The 21,966-nt window shown below is 36.4% G+C and overlaps 1 protein-coding gene across 7 annotated transcripts in view; it reads right to left on the reverse strand.

Moving 5' to 3' along the window:
• The window catches only part of YTHDF3 (YTH N6-methyladenosine RNA binding protein F3), a 37,473-nt gene extending 20,648 nt beyond the window's left edge, over window positions 1-16,825 (reverse strand). The window contains exons 1-6 of one of the 7 annotated variants that reach the window (XM_090283636.1): window positions 16,463-16,824; window positions 15,975-15,999; window positions 12,652-12,796; window positions 10,338-10,423; window positions 8,667-8,711; window positions 50-1,648 (exon numbers count right to left, since the gene is read on the reverse strand). In XM_090283636.1, coding sequence (XP_090139762.1) covers window positions 50-1,648; window positions 8,667-8,711; window positions 10,338-10,423; window positions 12,652-12,709 — 1,788 coding nt within the window. In that variant the 5' untranslated portion in view covers window positions 12,710-12,796; window positions 15,975-15,999; window positions 16,463-16,824. Of the gene's footprint in view, window positions 1-49; window positions 1,649-8,666; window positions 8,712-10,337; window positions 10,424-12,651; window positions 12,797-15,974; window positions 16,000-16,462 lie in introns of all 7 variants that reach the window. The other 6 variants (XM_090283634.1, XM_090283633.1, XM_090283635.1 and 3 more) reach the window with 6 other exon arrangements.
• Between the last annotated feature and the right edge of the window lie 5,141 nt (window positions 16,826-21,966).

Below are 21,966 nucleotides of genomic sequence, written 5' to 3' on the forward strand. Positions count from 1 at the left end.
CACAGTACCCCAATAAAGACCCTACACACAAAAATTACTGTACTCTTACCCTACGCATGGCTTCCTCCTCTTCTTGACGCTTTTCATAATGTGCAAAGTCATCAAAGATTGAGGTGGTATGCTTGAAAGTAGCAATTATTTTAAGCACTTGCTTAGCTTTTTCTAGGGGTACCTCTTGAGTGTCCCTTGAATTGGTAACTGGTTTGTTGTCATTATTTTCTAAGCGAATATGCCGTAATTGGTTATTGGGCACATCTTTGACAAAGATCCACTTAACTTCAAATTTGCCCTTCCACTTATCCTGAGACCAGACACCAGCATATGCATTATAGTCCACAACAGACTTCATTTCAGCCACTCCACAAAAATGTCCACTGCCATTCACACTGAAGAGTAAATAGAGTGGGCCTTTCCCATTCAGGGATCGGTAAGCTGCATCCAAACGCTTATTACCATGCTCAGTACTACACCAGATAGAGTACTTAATGGAACGATGAATGTCATCCTCAGAATAGCTTTTAATTATAAACACACGTCCATTCTTCAGGTTCCAGTCAAAGTCTTTGGGATTATAGTTGTTTATGGCCTTTAGCTTTTCCAGCACTGGATGCACTTCTACACTAGAAGGTGAAGCGCTGACAGGAACAACACCTAAACCAAAGTTTTCACCTCCCGCTCCATTGTTCTGGTTGAAGCCAGCTCCCCTATTCCGAGGAGCTACCCAGCGGTTCTGCAGCTGCTGCTGCTGGGGCTGCACTTGGTGAGGCTGGGCCTGTGGCTGAGGTCCTTGTTGCTGCTGTGGTTGTGGTGGCTGAGGCTGCTGTTGAGGCAGTTGGCTTTGCACCAATGGTGGTGGTTGAATTAATGGCTGAGGCTGCTGGATTATAGTTTGAGGAGGCAGAACTGGTTGGGTTGGTGGAGCCTTTACCACAGACCCCTTTTCATCCCAAGTTCCAATATTCATGTTGTGTTTTATAGGAGGTGGTGGCACAGCAGAACCCCCGATTCCCACATTGCCCTTGGGTTTAAGTTTCGGTTGAGGTTTGGCAGGCTTTCTGGCAATGGCGGCCCAGGAGGTTGGTTTAGGTGCTGCACTGCTAACTGGGGGCACACTATTGGTTGCAATGCTTGTCATACCACTGCTGCTCAAGGCTGTACCTACAGTTTTTGTCACTGCAGCTGTCAGGTCACCACCAATTTTCAGTCCGGTCATGCCTTGCTCAATACTGCTAATGCCGGGCACCTTACTCAAAGTATCATTGCCAAATCCAGCCTGTCCATCAGTAATAGCTCTCCCAAGAGAACTAGGTGGATAGCCATAACTGCTACTATAAGCAGAACTTTGCGTTGATTGTCCCTGAGATCCACTTGTTCCCCACGTAGAGAAATCAGCATTACCAGGAAAAAAGTTAAATCCATGCTGACCAAGAAATGGAGGGGTATTTCCTAATGCCCCAGGTTGACTAAACACACCATCTGGTATATAATGATGTTCTCCATTACTCATTTGTCCATAGGTTGTCAGATATGGCATAGGCTGGTCTCCTGCCGTGGACCATGCTGCTTCCCCAAGAGAATATGGAAATCCAATGGATGGAGCATAGTAACTAGGCATGTATGGATCTGACATTGGTGGATAGCTGTTACTCTGGAAAAGAAAAGATCATAATCAAGAGCAAAATTTCCTTTGAAGGGTAGGGGGAAAAAGACATCTGAAATATTAAATAGTTTTAAGTAAATGAAAAACAAAACCACCTGTTCCAGACAGCTAAATTAAAATTTCACATCTAATTTTATCAACAAAAAATAGGCTATTTCTTAAAAAAATATTATATATAAAATTGAAGGGTTTTCATTTCAGGGCAGAGGTTGGGGCTGAGGTGATTATTTTTGTTTAAAGAGTCTGGTCCTGTACTACAATTTAAAAATACTGTAATTTCTACAAAGTTGATTTATATATTTTGCAAACATAAATGAATCACTTACAGCCAGCTTTATTTTAAGCAACTGATGTATCTAAAAATTTATAAGCAAAAATTAAACAAACGTGGAAACCATGCCATTAATAGAGCAATTAAATTATACTTATATTATGGAATCTACTTCAACAATTAAATTTTCTACTTTAATTAAGAAAAAAATTAAGAAATACACTCTGAGAAAAAAACACTCAAGATTATACCTAGAGCATGATCCAAATCTGGTTGTTTTACCTTGTTCATTTTGGAAAAGAAACAAAAGCCAAATCCTTGCTACGGTTTCTTAATGGCAAGATAACAAAGTGCCTCTTCTTTGTACTAGATTTTCCAAATTTTACACAACAAACTTATCACATTCCTGATCAGAATTTTCATTAAGAAAACAAGTTCCTGTTTTGGGGTTTTTTTTTGCTGAATTACTGCAATTATATCAACTTTTATTTTAAATATTAACTAATCATTCATTTAGTGATCTGCCGGAAACCAAGGCACCAAATTCTATTTTAAAAACTCAATTTGTTACTACACAACGTGAAAATCAAAATATTTTAAAGATTTCTTTGGGAAATGGATTTCTTATGTCAAAAACAGGTCTGACAGATTTTTCACTCTTTGATGTAGGTATGATTTTTAAAGCCTCAGACAAAAGCTTTAGAATTTATAGAATAAGCAGGGTGAAAAAATTAAGCTAATATACAGTTAGAACAGCTAGTATTCCCTTTGCAAGGGTCAAATTTTGAAGGCTAATTATGCACTTAATGTCTATCAATATTCTAAGTTCCCCAGATCAAAAGTATGTAACCCACTTTTTCCTTTTCTCTTTTTTGCCATTACTCTCTTAGGACTATTCTAACACTGCTTTCCCACTCAAGAAAAGTACATTAATATAAATGTGTGACAAACGTCATAGCCACACTACCTGAAATTTAAATTATTTTTTAAAGGCCAATCACTGAAAACTGATTTGCTTTATTGTTACTAATAAGTTTCTTGTGACACACCTCGCAACTGTTACAACTGTCCACTGTCTATGAGAAAGCTAATATTGTATTTTGAAATGATTTTGATAAAACTAAAATAAAAATAACTTAAGAGAATCAAATAACAGCTGCATTTAAAGTAATAATTACGACATTGTATTACGGAGTATTTCCAGTAAAGCTTGGACTTAAGCAACGCTTCGTACTAAAGAAAAATAAAAGACTTTAAATACACTTTATATTAATAAGTACATTTTACTGTACTCAAAACTGGAAATACTAGTGTTACTGTTTACTAATTTAGTTGAACATATTTTTTAACTATATTGGATAATTATTAACTATATTTGAAAATATATTAGTATAAAAGAAGAGTATCTCTGAAACAACCACAGTAGTGCCACCATTACAGATGACAGTATATTAACTGTTATATTTAAAGACAAATACAAGAGCTTGAGAGAAGTTCAAAATCAACAATGTTGTTTCCAACAACAAAAAAAATTACTGAAGAAATTTATGAGTAAACTTTTACTAGTCATGAAGATTCACATACACACACAAATATAATCCAGTCACTAAATTATTTGATAAAAAGAAAATTACTCATAAGTGTTTCATCCTGACAAGGAAATCACTGCGATATAAAACTCTAAAAAGCTTTAAAAAAATGAACAGAAGTCCAGGCAGTATAAGTGAATATATACAACAGATTAAAAGATTTTAAAAATTATTTTTAAGTTTAAAGTTATTAAAGCATGTATGTATGTATATATGTATTTTAACCTAATACTTATTGTGAAAAACACTGATGTAAGATAATCATTCTAAAAGAAAACCTATATCTAAAGACATAACACAGGAAAGCAGATTGATTCCACCTAAGGAAAGAGTAGGAGAGCAGGGCTAAATATGGGGGTAATGTGTTTCAAAGATTTAATTTAGAATGTTGGCAATGAAATCTAGACTCAATAATTCCTAATCTGGATGTGGGAGGAGAAAAGTAGACCAGGTAGAAAGTTTTAAAGTTCATTTCTCATAATAAAGTGTTTACAAAATTATACTCTTAACTTATTTTGAATATTCTTATTTCACCATCACAAATGCTGAATTTTGCACAACTGTTACACATCAGGTTCCTAATTTATCTATACCCATTGTGTAATTTAGGGGTCAGCCAACGAAAGGCCAAAAACAAATACGGGGTGGGCAAAAGTAGGTTTACAGTTGTTCATATGGAAAAAAAAGACATGCAGGTTATGATTATTACAACAGCTTTATTAATTCTGTACTTTATGTAGTAACAACTATAAACCTACTTTCGCCTACTGCTGTATTTTAAGCTTGTAAGCCAAAGTCTCTTGGTTGCTGCCAATCTTTTTTTTTTTTTTTTGGTCCCTGGCCTACAGATTACGAACTCTGTTTTAATTGATTCTGTAATCTGTACCAATTCTTAAAAACAAGTTCCCAATCTCTACTATTAGATTAATGAGGAACAAATTTTTGCCTATTCTGTCTCCTCTGTGGCTAGAATACGCCCAAACCCTCTTGGGTGTGAAGGCTTTGAATAGTGACCTTTACAATTATTTTTAAAAATCATAATTTTTACTACTTCCCCCTACATTAGTGGTTTTGTCAAAAGAAAGTTTAAATTACTTTAAAATGTGCTCCACTGGTCACACCTGCCTATCAGACAGATGGCTCAAGCTAATAAGAGATGCATCCCTGTACCTGTGGGACAACACAGCTGTCCACAGGACTACCACCGAGAGCCCTTGAGTATAGTGGATAAAATGGCCTGCTTTCTCCAGCTTATCAAACGCTAATTATTTATTTCCCAATTCTCTCAGTAGTTTTAGCTGAATGTGGTATTTTTTTCCTCAGCTCTATAAAAGTAACTTAAGCAATTTTCTTGCAAAAGACAAGACTTCAGTTTGGATTCTGGTAAAAACAAAATAGTAGGAAACTCTTTAAAGTTTAAAAAAAAGATATGATCAACATATTTTGAATTTATAATAGAGTGTTGATTATAATTGAAAATATTTTTAAATGTTTTGCTAAGTTTTTAATTGCTGGCTAAGTGGAATATCAATTAGAGGAATTCACCTTGGTAGTGGAGAAAACAAAATTTCCACCTACTGATAATGGAAAATAACTCAAAACTTACTTTCACCTTTTACTTAAAAACTGGTTATAATGAGACATAATGAATTTCAGTCTATGTAACATAATTGCTTAAAAAGAGTTCATTCATAATTCGGAAAGTGGTCGGTAATAGATCTTACTATATTCTTTAAAGATCTATACCTTTTAAACAAAGTGATGTAAATTTTTTGTTATTTCCTTCACATTCAAAAAATGAATTGAAAAGGAAAATAATATATACATATAAAATTATATAATAATCAATGGTATAATAAACATACAGGTGAAAACAGATGCACAGATCATTTCCCCACAGCATACACTTAGAAATACACCTGAAGAGGCCATTAATGTAAGATTGAAGTGAAACCATTCAGCAAATAAATTCTCATCCTAGCCCATGCACTTATCAGCTAGGTGAAAATAGCCAAGTTACTACTCTGAACTGTTTTCTCTATTAAAAGGAAATTAAGATATATTGCCTAGGACACAGTAAGTATTCGATTGACAATATATTTATTAATACAATTTAACCTGCCTTTTTTAAATGTAAATTAATCATAAGACACATATGAATAATTTCAAAGCCAGTCCAGATCTTAAAAGTATAAAGTTAGGATGTGATGCAGTAGGCAAGGACTGGGCTCAGTTCTGTACTCTCACTTTCTATGGCAGTGATCTCATATCATTTAATTTCTCTAACTCTGTTACTTCACTGGTAAACTGGGAATAATACCTGTTGCTCTAATTAATTGTAAAAAATTTTTTAAAAATGGCCAAGTGCTACATGGAAATACAGAGTTAGGCATTTACCTTAATTTTTTTCTTATTTGGAAACTAAAATGCAGAAGGTTGAAAGCTCTTCCTTAAAATTTTGAAATCATTTATAATTGTTATCCCTTAACTCATAGATCAATTGTTTTTCTATATCTCAAAGAAAACTTGAATAAGAAAAAGTTTATGATCACTGTTCTAACCTGAGGGCATTTTAATTCAAATCAATTATAACTGAGTCTTCCAATTAAGGTACTTAATATCCATTTTTCCTTCATAAATATCCAACTTTCAAGAAATAATATTCTACAATGTTTCAGTTCAATAAAAAGACTGAGGCATTATCCACCAATAACACCACTTCTGCACAGAGAAAAATAAAACTGCTTTCCCTCAAGAATCTGAGGTCCGGCATTCTCCAGAACTCACTTCAGAATTAACAAAATGTGAAGTGTAGTCTACTTTCAATGTTTATTTGTATTTTCCTCTAATATTTAAAATATATTATTGTACTTTTAAAAAATATGATTTATTCATATCTAATCATAAGAATGTTGTAAGAAAAATGTATTATATATCCCATTCAATTAACACAGTATTTCATCTACCATAATTCTTCATCCCTAATTCTAGAAGATAACCTAATGCATTCATTCAATAAGTACTTAATGAATGCCTACTACGTGTCAGAGTCAAGTGCCAGTCATTGCAGACAAAATGATGAAATACATGGACTCTGACCCAGAGGACTTCACAGGTCTAGTGGGGAACATATATTTACCTTACAATTTGATAAGTACTGTAATGGAAGTACAAACAAAGCAAAACAAACACTAGCACAAAGAGAAAGGTGCAAGTAACTGTGAAATCAGTAAAAAACTTCAAAATAATAGACATGTGAATGTGTCTGTGTAAATCATACATACTGAGATCATGAAAATATTTATATTTTCAGAAAATAATAATAAGCCCTATTTCCCTAAGTTAGAGAAAGGTGACCAAAGCTGAGGCAGGAAGGGATGTGTTGTGAAGCTGAGGTAAATTCTTTAATATAGCAATGGTACAACCAAATTTCGACTTTGAGGAGACTCCTGAATATAGAATTACCAATTAGGAAATTATTCGAACAGGGAGAGATAATGAAAACCTTAACTAAGGGCAGGGACAGAAAATAACGAAACTCAAAATATTATATTACTTTCTTAGTTCTCTATACCTCTTCCCTGATAAACATGGCCAGGAATTTATTTCCCCATATATATACAAGCAAACAAACGCAAACTTCATTTATCCAATTTATTTTTCAAATTTATATGGCACCTTTAATAGTACCAATTAAACGTGAATTTCCTGATCCACTTAATTGCCCGATTATTCTGAGGAATTATAGAGAACTATTCTTTTTTATTGCTGACCTTTATTTTTACTTAAATATAGTGATCTTTTAAGAAAATAACTTCACACAGCAAATATTTTATATAAATGTAAACATGTACATCTACTTCATAATTAAGCAAAACAAACTTAATTTTAAACACTAAATTTTAAAAATCATTAAAGAATGACACAATAAACCCAAGACAGAATTAACAGAAGCAACAAAACACACACTTCATAAAGCTTCAATTGGTCTTGTCTTCCAACTTACTGGTTAAGGCCTAAGTTTCAAAAATCCTACCTTCCCTGCCAAACAGAAACATCCAATTTGGCTGTACCTAATATATATACATATACATAACAGAGAACTAATTATCAGACCTGAAGGACACTCACATGTAAGTTACTATAAAAATTATTTCCTAGGGAAGTGAACAGTAGAAAACAGAAGAAACGTGCTGCCACAGAAAGTCAATAGTCGGGTTTAAAGTATCCCTGAGTTTGATGTGAATTAAATATAAGTATACAAAGCAATTTAAATTAACTAGAAACATTAACTATCCTTTCAGACAAAGGATTCATTTTTCTTATTTATAATATTAAAATCAGGTGATAGGATTTAATTTTAAGGTCACAATGTGTATTCAATAGAAATTTTTAAAAATTAAGCAATTACTTCAACTATGTCAGTCCAAGGACCTATAACTACCTGCAGAAATTTAAGTCTGAAAATAATTACTTGATATATCTTATCTCACCAATAAATGCAGTTTCACTAATCTGCTTTAAAAGGTCAATTTTTATAAACTGTTCTATTTCAGCTAAGTGATTATAAGTAACTTAAAACTCTTACACAATTTACTTTCAGATTTCAGATAATTTTCCATTTTTCTCTCCAACAGACCCAGTTTTCAGTATTTTATAATTGTAGTGCTCTTTACAAAGTATGTACGCTGACTACACATAATTATTTTAGTATTATAGAAAGGTAACTGCTGAAAACCTATTGGTTAGTACTAGCAAGAAGAGAGAAGTAACACAGCCTGACTGGCACCCATTTTAAAACCTCTCTTTAGATCATGGATATACTGATTCAAATATCATGAACGTAATTATTAATATAAAACATAAGACCTTGCATTTAAAGCTGAAATTAAATCAAGTCCTTTATAGATATTCCTGACAACATAACGAAGCTTTTATAATACAATTTAAAAACTGGCTTAAGGTAAATGCATTTATATTCTTAAAAAATAACTTCCAACAGTTAAAAATTTTTTACAAGTGAAATTCTATGCAAAATTCCAATTAAAAAAAAACAAAATCAAAACCAGATAAAAAGCAGAGCACAGCTCTGGTTGTCACAAGGGTGGGATCAAGGGTACCCTCCCGCAGTCTCCCCTAGGCAGACCTGAAGCACCTCTGTGGAATGCCAAATAACCAATCTTCTATGCCCCTGTGACAAATGAATTATAAAATATCTGTTACCAAGTAAAATGAGGATTCTTATGTAACAATTTTCAAACATTTACAATCCACTAAAATTCCCTGAAAACAGTTTGAACAATTAAGACAGATCTGCATACTATATTCTTGTCTTAGAAATTCGTTTTACATTTTAATGAAGTATGAGATCAAGTAGATAAATAAAATCCCCAAAACCCAATTCAATTATTCAGACCAAATAACTTCTTCAACTCATCTGATCATAAAGACCTTGTGGGGGGAAATATCTACTATACCTCATAATACCAGAATTTCTCAAAAAAGTTAGAAAACATTGCCATAAGAGATACTAACTGAGGTCACTGTATGAACCCAAATAGAATACTGTGTGTTTCTTTTAAAACTTGTATATAAGATTACACCACAAACGATCTTCCCTATTTTCCAATGACATTATTCTTTCACCATCTTCAGGTGGAGAGTAAATTTACTGAGATCATAAAGTAAATTATATAAATACCAAATGAATTTTTCATTCTTAAGAACAGCCAAACTTTTACAGATCTTATCACTCATTCTTCTTCCTTCTCATGTGTTTAGTCCCTCCCAACATATGCTAGGAATGTAGATCAACAGATAGAAGGAGGAGTTTGAAGAAATTACAAAGAGGTTGAACAGGCTGAACATAACCATGGCTCTCCACCATCCTAAAAATAATTCTACATCCCACAAACCAGAAGCTACTTTTTCTTCATATTTGCTCTAAAACTGTAAAGTTGTGTAACAACATTTGGTTTCTTGTACTTTATAGTTTAAAAATAACTAGAGGTTAAGATTTCAAGGTACTTTTTTTTCCAGTATCTTTTTTTAAGCAAAATAACAAAAGCAGCTTCATTCCAGAATGTTCTCTACCTAAAGAAACTGGTTAATAATGAAAGTTTATTTTTTTACTTTATTTCTATTAGCAACATTCTTATTAACAAATGGATGCAAACAGAAATGGTAGAGACCAAAGAATACTATATTTTTAGTATTTAAATCTAAATTATTCCTGTACAAATTCACAAGATTTATAAAAAATCCAAACACACAAGAACTTCAAAAACCACCAATTATTTGATGAAAGTCTCCATGGCTACAATATATAATCAGGTGTTTATGAAGTCTTTATTTCGTTTATCTATCTATCTATTCTCTACATTACCAGGTTATATTAAAAAAAACTTTTAACAGTGAAATTCAATTTGGAATGCCTTATAAAGAAACCACTAAATTTAACCAAAAATTTCAGACACAAAGTAGTCCTCCCCCACAAATATCTAGCTAATAAAAACTTGTAATTTGCTTCGGCTATGAAGATATGAGTGACATGAAAAGATTAAATTCTTTCAACATTAAAAAAAAAACTACAATAACGTTCATCTTCAGATCTTTACATTTCATAATCTAGTTTCAGCTCTCTATAATTTTTAAGAACTCTCCTGTGCCATAAACCTGGAACTGCTATTCACTATTATGCAGGTACACTAGACTTATTCATGTTATGGTTAGTCTTATTTGATGAAAATATCTATTTGAAAAACCAATTAATACTAAGATAAGCTTAATTTCCTAAATACGGAACCATCAAACTTACCTGATTTGTCTGGCTGCTTAAGTATGGCTCAAAATCATCATCATTTACAGCATCTTTTTGATGAATGGAACCGTTTTGTACTGAAACTAAAAAATATGTTTGTATAAGATGTGGTGTAATTATCATTATCAGAATCACAGAACCACGTAACATTTTCAATATTCTTCAAACCAAGTCACAAAAGGTTATCCTGAGCTCTTTATTCTCTCCATTTAAAAAATCTTTTTTAAAAATTAACTTAATTTTGGATACAAATAATTATGCGCCACCCAAAACTTGCAAATCTTGTATAGATATGCCCAAGATTAGAGAAATACAAATTATATATACACTTCCCATTACCAAAAACATAAGGTAAATATCCCAATTTCAACACTGTAGTACACAGAGTTAAATAAAAATGTTTGAAGGGTTCAATAATGCTATATCTGAATATAAAATACCACTTAAATAGTGTTGTAGACAGATTTCTGTATTTTCTCTAACTTTGTTAAATCTATTACTTAGTCCAGTAGAGGTAAATAAAGAATGAACTTTTTTGTTACAATAAACCTGAAATGTCTTGTTAGGCTAAAATTAACTAGAAGCAATATCACAATAAATATAATTATGAAAAAAATCTAAATAAAAAGGGCCTTAATTCTAAAACAAAAAATTATGAAGACTTTCACATGGAAGAAAAATAAAATTCAAACACTAAAGATAACCATGATTACTTTTGCAACACACAAGAAAATCAATCACAGTAATTTATGCCACACTTGTTCAGAGGTAATTTCCATAAATGCTCTATAGTTTTTACTCTCTTGACACTGTCTCAGTGTGCTTTGAGCAGACTTCAGGTAAGAAGGTCTTGGGTTTGAAACGTAAGTCCAACAATGAGAAGCTGGGTGAGCCATCTCTAAGTTAGTGACTTAGCCTTTGTAACTACTTCTCTGTTCAAGGAGAATATTAATAGTACCTACCTACCTCACCTGAGTATTCAATGACAACATGCAATAATCTCCAATATTATTACATAAACTATTACAAGATCCAAATAGGACTAAGAATAACTTCAGGACCACAAGTTTTACCCAGATAAAACTTCATGTGCTGGCATTGTCTATGTAAATATACTCTTCTATACTACTTTTGAAACACATGTGAGATGTAAAAAATTGGACCTTTCTGATGAATGTTGACTAAGCTCTTAAAAACAACAAAAACCCTTTACTATCTGGGATTTATTACTTAAAAATAGTGTCATGAAATATTATAAATTAAGATTGGGGGCAATGGATTTAAGTTCATTTATAATAGCATACCATTTTTATTTTCCCTAATTTGACTTTAAATCACCTACAACATGATACTGAGTTGACAATGACTTGGGAGAGCAAATAGGTGATATCCCTTAGTTCAATAACAAGATCTCTCAAAGAAATGATGCTAGATTGCAAAGCCTTCAAAATAAACCTTAAAGACTACAAGAGAAACCTCATGGTCAACCTAATCTGAAGTGGTTTAGCTCTATATGATAAAGATAGCATCACAGCCAAGACTGAACTTAATGTGCTCCCTAGAATTTAAATGTTAATAGCCACTAGAAAAGAAAATAAAGAAGTGGGTACCTTAAGTTATTTCTGGTGGGCTAATCGTGTCAGCTCAAGAGATTCTAATATACCTGTCCTCCTTTACCACTGGGTTTACCACTCCTTTATGAAAGGCAGGTATGCCTAGTCTTTTACCTCTTTAAAAATAATTCTTCACTACACTTTTGAATTATTACACTAGTACATATTAGTACATATTTGAAACAGCTACCCATTTCAAAATCACAACACTATTTCTTGTATTTAAGATTTTCACAAATTTAATCTATATTGCTTAAAATTTACTTAAATGCCTATTACACTGCTACTCTTATTTCCTGTTCTATCCTTTCCCTTCTTGTAAGAGGCTGAGACTATGAACAAAACATTCACACACTAAGTTAATAGCCTACAGTCATTTATAAGTGATGCATACATGTCTAAGAACTCCTAAATAATTATTCAAGGAGTATGCCAATCTAAGGAAATGTTTAATTAGAAGTATTTTATGCATACTGACAGGTAATTTGCATTCAATTAAAATCTGAATAAGAAGCTAGCTCTTGAGTTTCAGAAGCATACATTTAAGAAACTCAACTGTCTTAAAGACTTGAGTTTTTGAACATCACTTAATGACAATCTAATGTCTTGGAGACTGAGAGCCATTAAACAGTAATGAAATCCAAGCCAGTTCCATAGTCTGTACAAGTTCTTCAGGGAAAAAAGAACAGATGACTTACATGATTCTTCGCCTGTTTCCTCTGCTCTATGAAGCAGAGTCAAATCAAGATAGAACATGGGCCTTAGGAGCCAGATGATTCTTTGCTCTGGTCTGACTACATCAAGTTAGGAAAGTCAACAGATCTGTGCATCATGTTTTCCCACCTACAAAAACAGCGACAATACCATATACCCTCTATCTCCTTACAGGAATGTTTTGAGGATTAATAATAAAATAAAGCCTAAAATTACAGTTAAGTGATTTGCAATAATTTCCAGAGGGGAGGCGGGGAGAGGTTACAAAAGAATATTGCCAAAATACAAGGCATGTTCAACTGCTTTTCTGAAACACTGAAAGATAGACAAATTTAAGCTAATTCTTTGAAATTGCAATTGTACCAATGTTGGGAGGGGAGGGGAGAGAGGAGCAAAAAGATAAATCCTTTCCATATATTTATCTATTTATAAATTTAAGGGATAGAAGGAAGCAAGCAGCAAGACCTAAGGTTACTAGGAGTATAAGATCTGACACTTTTCTCTATGGTGCCTGCAGGAAAAGGAAAAAATACACTTTGATTCCAGCAAGCAAAAATTCTTGTTAATAAATAAGAGTGATATGAAGTCAGTTTTAAATTATGAACCAACAGGTAAATAATTATCCTTAAACCTCCACTACCCTTCAGTACTACTTTGGCCAACAATAATAAAAACAATTCTAATATTTAACTTAGAGACAACAGATGAATTTAAAAGAATTCAAACTTATAAAGAAGAAAACCTAGGACTATTTCTATTTCAAAAGCACTTTTACTCTTCAAAGATATGCTATAGAATTCCCTTTAAATTTTAGTTCCTTTAGTGAATTTGTTATTAATGTAGAAAATCAAAGACAGTAAAGCCAACACTGCCAACTAATGATAATTCGGGGAAGAAACACAACATCTCTGAATTTATATTAACCGAAAAGAATCCTGCTTTCAAAACTCTTGACAGCTCCTCAGGGCTCCTCAAGGACATGTATTTTTCTTAAGTTTGAGAAGTTCTGAATTCAAGTTTAATACTTATGTTCTTAGAATACTGAGGCTGAAGTTCAAGAAAAATAACTTTGCTTTCTGCTTCTTAAAAGTAAACAGAATAACTGTAAAAAAATTTCACGAGCTTGAAAACCAAGTCAGCTAAGGCAGAGTATTTTTCTCGAACATACACATAGCTACTTTTATCAGTTCACTGGATGTATTGCCTTGTCCTTGTAATTCTCCCTGCAGAGGCATACAAAGACAAGTTACATATTTGTGTTATTTGTGCACTTGTACTATCAATCATTTTAAAGCATCTTAAATGACAACAGATACTTTTAGGGCAGTCACATTTTTCCCTCCCACCATATCTTAGGCAATAGTCTTTCTGCATCCTAAAAATAGATGAGGTGAAAAAAAAAAAATAGATGAGGCGAGGAAAGTGATAACCCAGAAAACATAATGACACCTAGAGCAGTGGACTACTGTAATTACAACAATCCTTGTAACACAGAATAGGATTTATAACTCAAATTATTACTTTATTTTGTAGATGGGGGAAATTCTGATCAAAGGATGCACTGTGATCAAGCTCACTTGGTAAGTTAGTGGCCACAAGTAGTGTTAAAATACAGATCACCTAGGAATCCCAGTCCATCATTCTATCCATGAATGAGATTATGAACTGAACAATAAGGGAGAAAGAGAATTTGTAACAAAGAACCATCCAAATAAATACTTTGTATGTGTATCTAAATACATCTAACAAAACAAAGGTGATACTGATAAATTAAAACAATTTTAATGACCAAAAAATACTTATTTATAGTCAATATGCAGTACTATTTATATATAACTTATATCTATATCAGAGACTATGTCCTAAACCAAGCACCAAGCTTATATTAATGGCTTACTAAATAAATAGATGCTCTGTTTTGTCAAACATGTACTTCATAGAACTTGTATACTTACCTTAAAGCAGATAACATAAAACACCTAGCATTTCAAATAGCCTTGCAAAGTGCCACCTCCCCACAGATCTAGGATAAAATAATTTTTGCTAGGCAATAATGAGCACAAATTTCACATATCTCAAAGTCTATATACTTCCTAATAAATGAGCAAAAAAGAAATAGATTATTCTTTTTGAATTTACAAATAAGGTTTTAAAAACTCAGTTAAAATAAATCAGCAATGCCATATTCAGAGGTTTATGCTCACAACATAAAAAAATGATTCTAAAATTAAACATTTAACTCTCAAAATTAAATTCCAGAATTTAAAAATTTCTAAATGTGTGCATACTCCAAGAAAATACATTTTTAATCAAAGTGATAAATTTATGCTGCTTAATACAATGCCATATATCTGGTATGTACAAATTCTCAAATAAATCGTACTACAACTCAAAGAAAATTAAGCTGTGTATAAGTACCTATTCCTTTCAAATTTGCTTATAGTAAATAAAAACCTGAAGAAATAATATTTTGCTACTGAAATAAAAAACAGGAAGCATACCTCTATTTAGTTTAATTTCAATCCCTATTTAACTGTTATAAATATGTAATTCACTGTAATATTATTCTGTTGGCACTGTCCCAAGAAAACTTATTGTTCTATGCTCACTCATGTCACATGATCAATGTCAACTTTCAGTCAGCTGACTGTATTATTTCATAGTAGTAAGTACAAAATACATTTATTTTTAAAAATGCCTTACTTCCTGTAGAACTTTATTGTTTTGTTTTTTACTAAATAGTAAATCTCATAATACTGAAAGGAAATTAGTCCTTTCTAAAAAACCAAATTGAATCTCACCTTGCAATCAGAACTGCATATGTTCTGTTTTGATCATGCTTGTTCGGTTTTGATCTCTAACGGAAATGACTTCAACAGCTTCAGTGATTAATTGTACAATTTGCACTAGTGTGACATGGAATACTATGGAATTGCATGTCCCAATGTAACCCAGACATGTCAACAAAATATCCACTTACTACATAAAAATTCCTTGTGGCAGAAGTTACATAATAGTTAAATTGCAAAATTAAAGAAATGTCACTGCATTCATAATAGCTCCTGAACTTAACTACAACTAAGTAGAAAACTGTTTCTTGCACCACTGTGCTTTCTTTAAAAGTGGCATCAGAGCAAGGAACTACTAAAGTTGTGGATAGTATTTGGCTGTCTTAGCCTTGATGAATTTTCTCCAATCCTACCCTTTAAAAAAAAAGGAGCAAAAAACAAAAACAGAAAGACCTTCCTAGTTAAACAAGTAACATCAAATCAACATCGGTGAATTCGATAAAATTATCCAAACTGACCTTTATTTCCTTGCCCTTTAGGTCTCTGTGTTGCAAGACGAAAAGTGTCGTTAACGAGAAAAGAAAAAGAAAAGAGAGAAAGTGTGTTAATAAAACGCATTATCAAAGACAAGTTATTTTAAACAATCCGCGTAGGAGTAAAAGCCACCACATCCTCCATAGCCAGCGATTTCCCAACCACCCCCAGTCTTTAAACCTCCTACCGCCACTCGGGGTCCGTCTGCCGAGCTCGCCTGGGCTCAGCCCCGCGTCTGCCGCCCTCGGGATGCGCCCTGAGGCCCGAGAGCAGTCCTTCCCCCACCCCCGCCTCCACCGCAGACTGGGCCAGGGCGCACGCCCCGGCCCGGGCGGCAGGACCGCAGCAACTTGCGCCGGGGGCACCGTTATGGGGCCGGCAGCGGCGGCGACGGGGAGGAGCCGAAGCCCCACGCGAGGGTGGAGCTCCGGGGCTCGGGCCTTTGCCGAGCCTGAGGCCTCGGCTCCCTCACCTGATCCACGCTAGTGGCTGACATTCTTCACCGCAACCCGAGAGGTGCCGCCGCCGCCGCTGCCGCCTGGGCCTCTCCCCGTGCACTCACAGCAGTTGGAAGCCGCCCTCGGCCGAGTTGACTGTTCCAGCCGCCGCCGCTGCCGCCGCTCGCTGGGAAGCCAGAAAGAGGGCCTCGCGCTCGGGAGCCGGTGGAGGGGGCCCGTCTCTTCCGCTTGCACGTTCGTCTTCCCCTCTTCCTCTCCGCTCCTCGGGTCCACAATGGCGGACAGACTCCTTAGTCTCACTTCCGCTCGGAGCCTCCCTGACCTTCCGCTCTCCACTCTGACGTCCGAGCTCACCTCGCTCTTCCTCCCCTACCCTCCCGCCACCGGCATGGGCTCCGCCCCCGCACGCCACGTCACCGAAGACGGGAGCCGCGCGGCCGCCCCTGGGCGCGTGCGTCGAGTAAGGAGAGCGCCGGTGGGTGCGAGCGCCGACGTTCAGGGTCGCGCCGGTACCTTTCTTCCGTTCCAGCACCTGGGCTGCTGACCTCGCAGTGGCGCGGTATCGGGAACCTGGGCTACAGCTGGGTTCCAGGGCATTCTAGGCAGGAAGTGGGCCTGGGCGGGAGGCGCGGCTGCCGGGAATTGTAGTAGAGCCGGGCCGGCAGCGCCCACCTGCCGGCCCAAAGCCACGTGCGCGGCGTGGTGATTCAGCCACCCTCGCCCGCTGGACAGACTTGCTGGGACGTCCACACCGGCGAGCACGTGCAGCGAAAGTGATTGGGTTGGAGCTCTGGGCACGGACCTCTAAAAGCAAGTAGGAGGTGAGCCGGCCAGGGTTCTTCTCTCCAAATGCCAGCAACGTGATGAATATTTCACGGATCCAGCCATAACCTGTGGAGCAGACTTTACCACCCAGTTAATTCATGGACTTGTGTTCCCCTCCTGAGATGTTGTTGAAATTGATGAAGGAATAAAATTAATTTTGGGAAAGATAAGCGTAGTTGCAGGACGGTTTTTTCAGCCGTAAGAGGACATGCTTAAAGTAACTGGGAAAGTTACTTTTCTGCAAATAGGCAAAACGAAAGCGCAGATATGCAACATTTTGAAATTTGTTGAAATAACGTTTCCAGTAAGGGCAAAAGATTCCTTGCCTAACAGGCTTGATGTGGATTCTATATAAAGCAATAATTTAAATGACCAAATTCTTACAGATTCATCAAATAGGTGGTGATTTTATAAAGAATAGAGCTGCTGAATTGTAGGATTAGTTTTGCAGTGTTCAATGCAGCAAGATTTTAGAAGCAGTGAATAATAGAACTGGAACTTATCTTAAGAGGACGCTATTTCATATCTATTACCAAGGGACATTTTTCAGGTCTGGTCAGCTTCCCATGCATTCCCATTTTGCCATATGTCTCAGGGATTCACTGATTTTCAGTTCAGTGAGCTCTCTTGCCATTTCCCAAGACTCCTCCACCCTCCCAGTTGTCTTAATCTTTCCAGTCTACCCTCTTCCACTCCCATACAGACCTTTTTACTTTGACAGAATTTGCTACTACCCGTTATGAGTTGGGAAATTGAGAAAGGAAGCTTGTGAAACTTTCCAGGCCTTGACTTTGATCCTTAATTATCTAATATCTAAGTTAAAAAACGTGGCTTTGGAATCCAACCAATCTATAAGTTTGAATTCTGACTTGGATAAAAGTAATTGTAAAACCTTGGAAAAGGCACTGAAGTTTTCTAAGCCTTAGTTTGCTCATGAGTAAAATAAGGTCAGATATGTATAATTTCTGGCACAGAGTAAGCTTTCAACCAGCAGTGGCTGTACGGGGCTAGTTTCTGGTTCCTTTGCTAAATAATTTCCAGAAAGGTGGTAATAGCTTGCATTCATTCAGGGTTATTATATGTTAGGCACAAGTCCTCACAGCACCCTTGTGTGTTAAGTGCTATTAAAAAACAAAAACAAATAAACAAAAAAAACCCTGAAATACAGGGAAGTTAAGAAATATGCCCCAAATAACACAGTTAGTTGCTGTGAAAGCCAGGATTTGAACACAGGCGGGCTGACTCCAGACCTTGTACTCTACACAACACAGTGCTGCCTAATGGCATGATATTCTGATGAGTTCCTGTTTGCTTTCATTCCTGCCCCTCATCAAACTCCTTTCTTACTGTCCTTCCTAGCATTGAGGTCTGAACTTGCACATTAGAGTGCTGACTGCCATGAGATATAAACTCATTTAATTTAATATTAAATACTTTTTCAAAGTACATTTGGGAACTACCTAAAATCTCTATGCTGCCTCCAGAAATATGCAAGTAATATTTTGGAAAGTGCTGATCTAGAGTCCAAAGTTTCACTCTTAGAGTGCCACCGATGTATTAGCCTCCTGGTGAGCACAGCACTGTTCAAAGCTTGGAAAGGAGAGGGCAGGCTGGATTTCAGCCCCCATTTACCCATCAACCACCTTGGTGCCTTTATCCAATGAAGTTACACTCTACACAGCTCTACATAATGGCCCTTGTATCAGTTCAAATTAGGTTCAGCTGCAGGTCACATCAAATCCAAAATAATAGGAGCTTAAGATAGAAGTCTTTTCTCATGCAGAAGTCTGGAGGTAGTCAGTCTAGGGCTTGGGCTGCTATCGCATTATCAGGTGGCTTCTAGCCTCTTGCTCCACTGTCTTCACTTACCCCAGTACAAGGTGACTTCCCACCTTCCAGCCATCATAATCACATTCCAACCTTCAAAAAGTAAGGTGAAGAAGGGCACATCGCTTCCCTTTAAGGACATTTCATAGAAATTGAATTTCCTGCTTCTGCCAACCTCCTACTAACTAGAACACAATTTTAAGAAAACAGTTAAAGGAAACTTGAAAAATATATCCTGGTATATTCTAGGTTATCATGTCCTCGGCTAAAAATCAGAAAGTTTACCACTAAGGAACACTGGGAAGATGTATAGTGAGAGATAAATATTAAACTGACGTTTTCTCATGACTTAGATTGGGGTTATGGATTTTGAAAAGGCACAGGTGGGGTACCTTTCTCATCGCATCCTATTGGGGCATTTGGTTAAGGGAGTGTCTGCCAGGTTTCTCCATGGCAAAGTTACTATTTTCCACTTTTCATAAGCTAGTCTTAAGGAAGAGAGTCATTAAATCAAGCCCACAGTCAAGGAGGGAATTAACACTACACTTCCTAGAGTAGCTATGATTTTTGGAATTCACGTGCAAAGATTTGTCCTTTCTCCCATATTTGTATTATTCTTTGGGTTATATAATCCAATACTGTCATTATTGCTCAGATTGTTCCAGGCTTCGGCTATCTGGAGATCAGGTTATTTTTTTGTCCCTTTGACTGCCCCCATTGTTGTTTATTTTCAGCACCCCACTTTGGAGCACAACATTTAGTTCATTTTCATGTTTACTCCAGTGAAATTTACAAAGACAGGGAAAAGGCAGCAGAAAACATCAAATACCTCTAAGGTTTCCCTAAAGTAATGTATATCAAAGTGTGGTCTTGGGAAGAGAGCATCAGGGCTGCCTGGGAGTTCGTTAGAAATGTAAATTATCTTGGGCCCCAAACTATAGTCACAAAATTGGAAATGTTACAGAGTGAAAAGGGGTTCTTTCACCTGGCGCATTGGTGTAAAACCCAACAACTAGTGTTGAGGAAAACAGGTCTTTATTTACAATATTCCAACCTGGAGAGGACAGTGAGCACTTTAGCTCAGAGCCCTGTTCTCCCACAGGACCCAGCACCTCCCTTGCTCCCCAGAAGGCTAGAAGCCAAACACATGCCCAAAAGTTCCCCATCCCTTATCTGTCAGCTGTCTCCTTCAGGATCTGGGGTATGATGTCATCAGCCTCCGTATAGCAGTCCAGGAAAACATGCCATGTTGCACTGAATCACACATGGTTCTCCCTTTGCCATTTCAAAGCTGCATGATGTCCTCCCATTCCTTTCCAAAGCCGCATGGAGAACCTTATCTAAAATGTCTGCCACCTATTTTTAAACCCCTGACTTCGTCCTGTGATGCAGTGGGCATGGTAACCAGTTCTGACCATTCACAGAACCTTGTACAGGCTCTGTGTGCTCTCTGTACCATTCCATGGTCCAAAAACCCCTCCCATCTTCTTGGGGCCTTGGAAGTATCAAAACCATTTGTGTAACAAAGACACTAGCCACTAGCCACAGGCATGTGAAGGCATCTTAAAAGCTGTTTCCTTTTCCCATCCCCCAACCCGCAGGCTCTGGGGATTTTTGAACATCCCCATTCTGTAACAGAAACTGGTGTTTTATCTGATGCACACTAACATTTTAGAACCCCCATGTATTTACTTTTCCTCAAAGATGCAGTTCAAAAATCTACTCAACCCATAAATTCTCATTAGTCTTAATGAAGGTGTTCCTGAAGAACTGGTTATTTGCATTAAAAGTAAAGCAGACAAAGACAGTAACAAGGGTGTAGATGGGAGTCAGCTAGTAGGTCTGCGATGTAAGGGAGGAGTCGTGTGGTTTGGAGAGAGAGTCTGCCACAAGGTCTGGAGTAAGGAAGAGGAGACCCACTGGGAAATCTACCTGCAGAGCATGGTGGCATGGCTGATGAGGCTGGAATTGTGGGGACCTGCCTAACGAAACACAATTAGTCAGCTGGAGATGCCTGAAATGCTCAACTGTGAGCATGAATACTGAGCCATGGAATTCTGCTTTTCTGAAAGGCAGTACCTCTGGCTAGTGTGTTCTGAAACTGGCCTGGTTTGGCAGGGGGAGACAGTACTAAGTGTTCTTGGGTGTTTTAAAGAGAGTAGGATATAATGGTGGAAACCCACTGTTATTCTGAATCTGTAAAACTTTTAAATAAACCCCCTTTCCTTTTCCACAAAAAAAGAAAGTAGAGCAGACAAGACATGTACAGATATTTCACCAAGATATACAGGTGGCAGATAAACACATGAAAAGATGTTCAATATCTTTAGTGATTAAGGAAATGGGAATTAAAGCCACAATGAGATATTCCTACATACGTATTAGAATAGCTAAAATAATGTGACAGCACCAAATGCTGATGAAGTGGAAGAGAAACTGCATCACTGATACATTGCTGGTTGGACTGTAAACTAGTACAGCCATTTGGAAAACTGTTGAACAAGTTCCTACCAACTTAAATATGCTACTACTGTTACAGAAACAGGGGAGTCCAAAAATCCCCAGAGTTTGCTGCGGGGGGATGGGGAGAAGTAAGCAGCTTTTCAAATGCTTCCACATGCCTGAGGCTGGTGGCTACTGTCTTTCTTATGCAAATGGCTTTAATGCATCCAAAGCCTCAGGCAGATGGGAGGAGTCTTGAACCAGGGGACGGTATGGAAAGCACACAGAGCCTACGTAAGGTTCTGTGAATGGTCAGAACTGTTTGCAACGCCCACTGCGTCAGATGACGCACTCAGGGATATATGAGCAGCTGCAGACATTTTAGCTCAGACTCTCTCAAGCTCTCATTTGGGCTCTGGCTCTC

Source organism: Furipterus horrens, unplaced genomic scaffold (genome assembly GCF_987537825.1).
Source record: "Furipterus horrens unplaced genomic scaffold, mFurHor1.1.pri manual_scaffold_7, whole genome shotgun sequence".
Lineage (NCBI taxonomy): Eukaryota > Metazoa > Chordata > Mammalia > Chiroptera > Furipteridae > Furipterus > Furipterus horrens.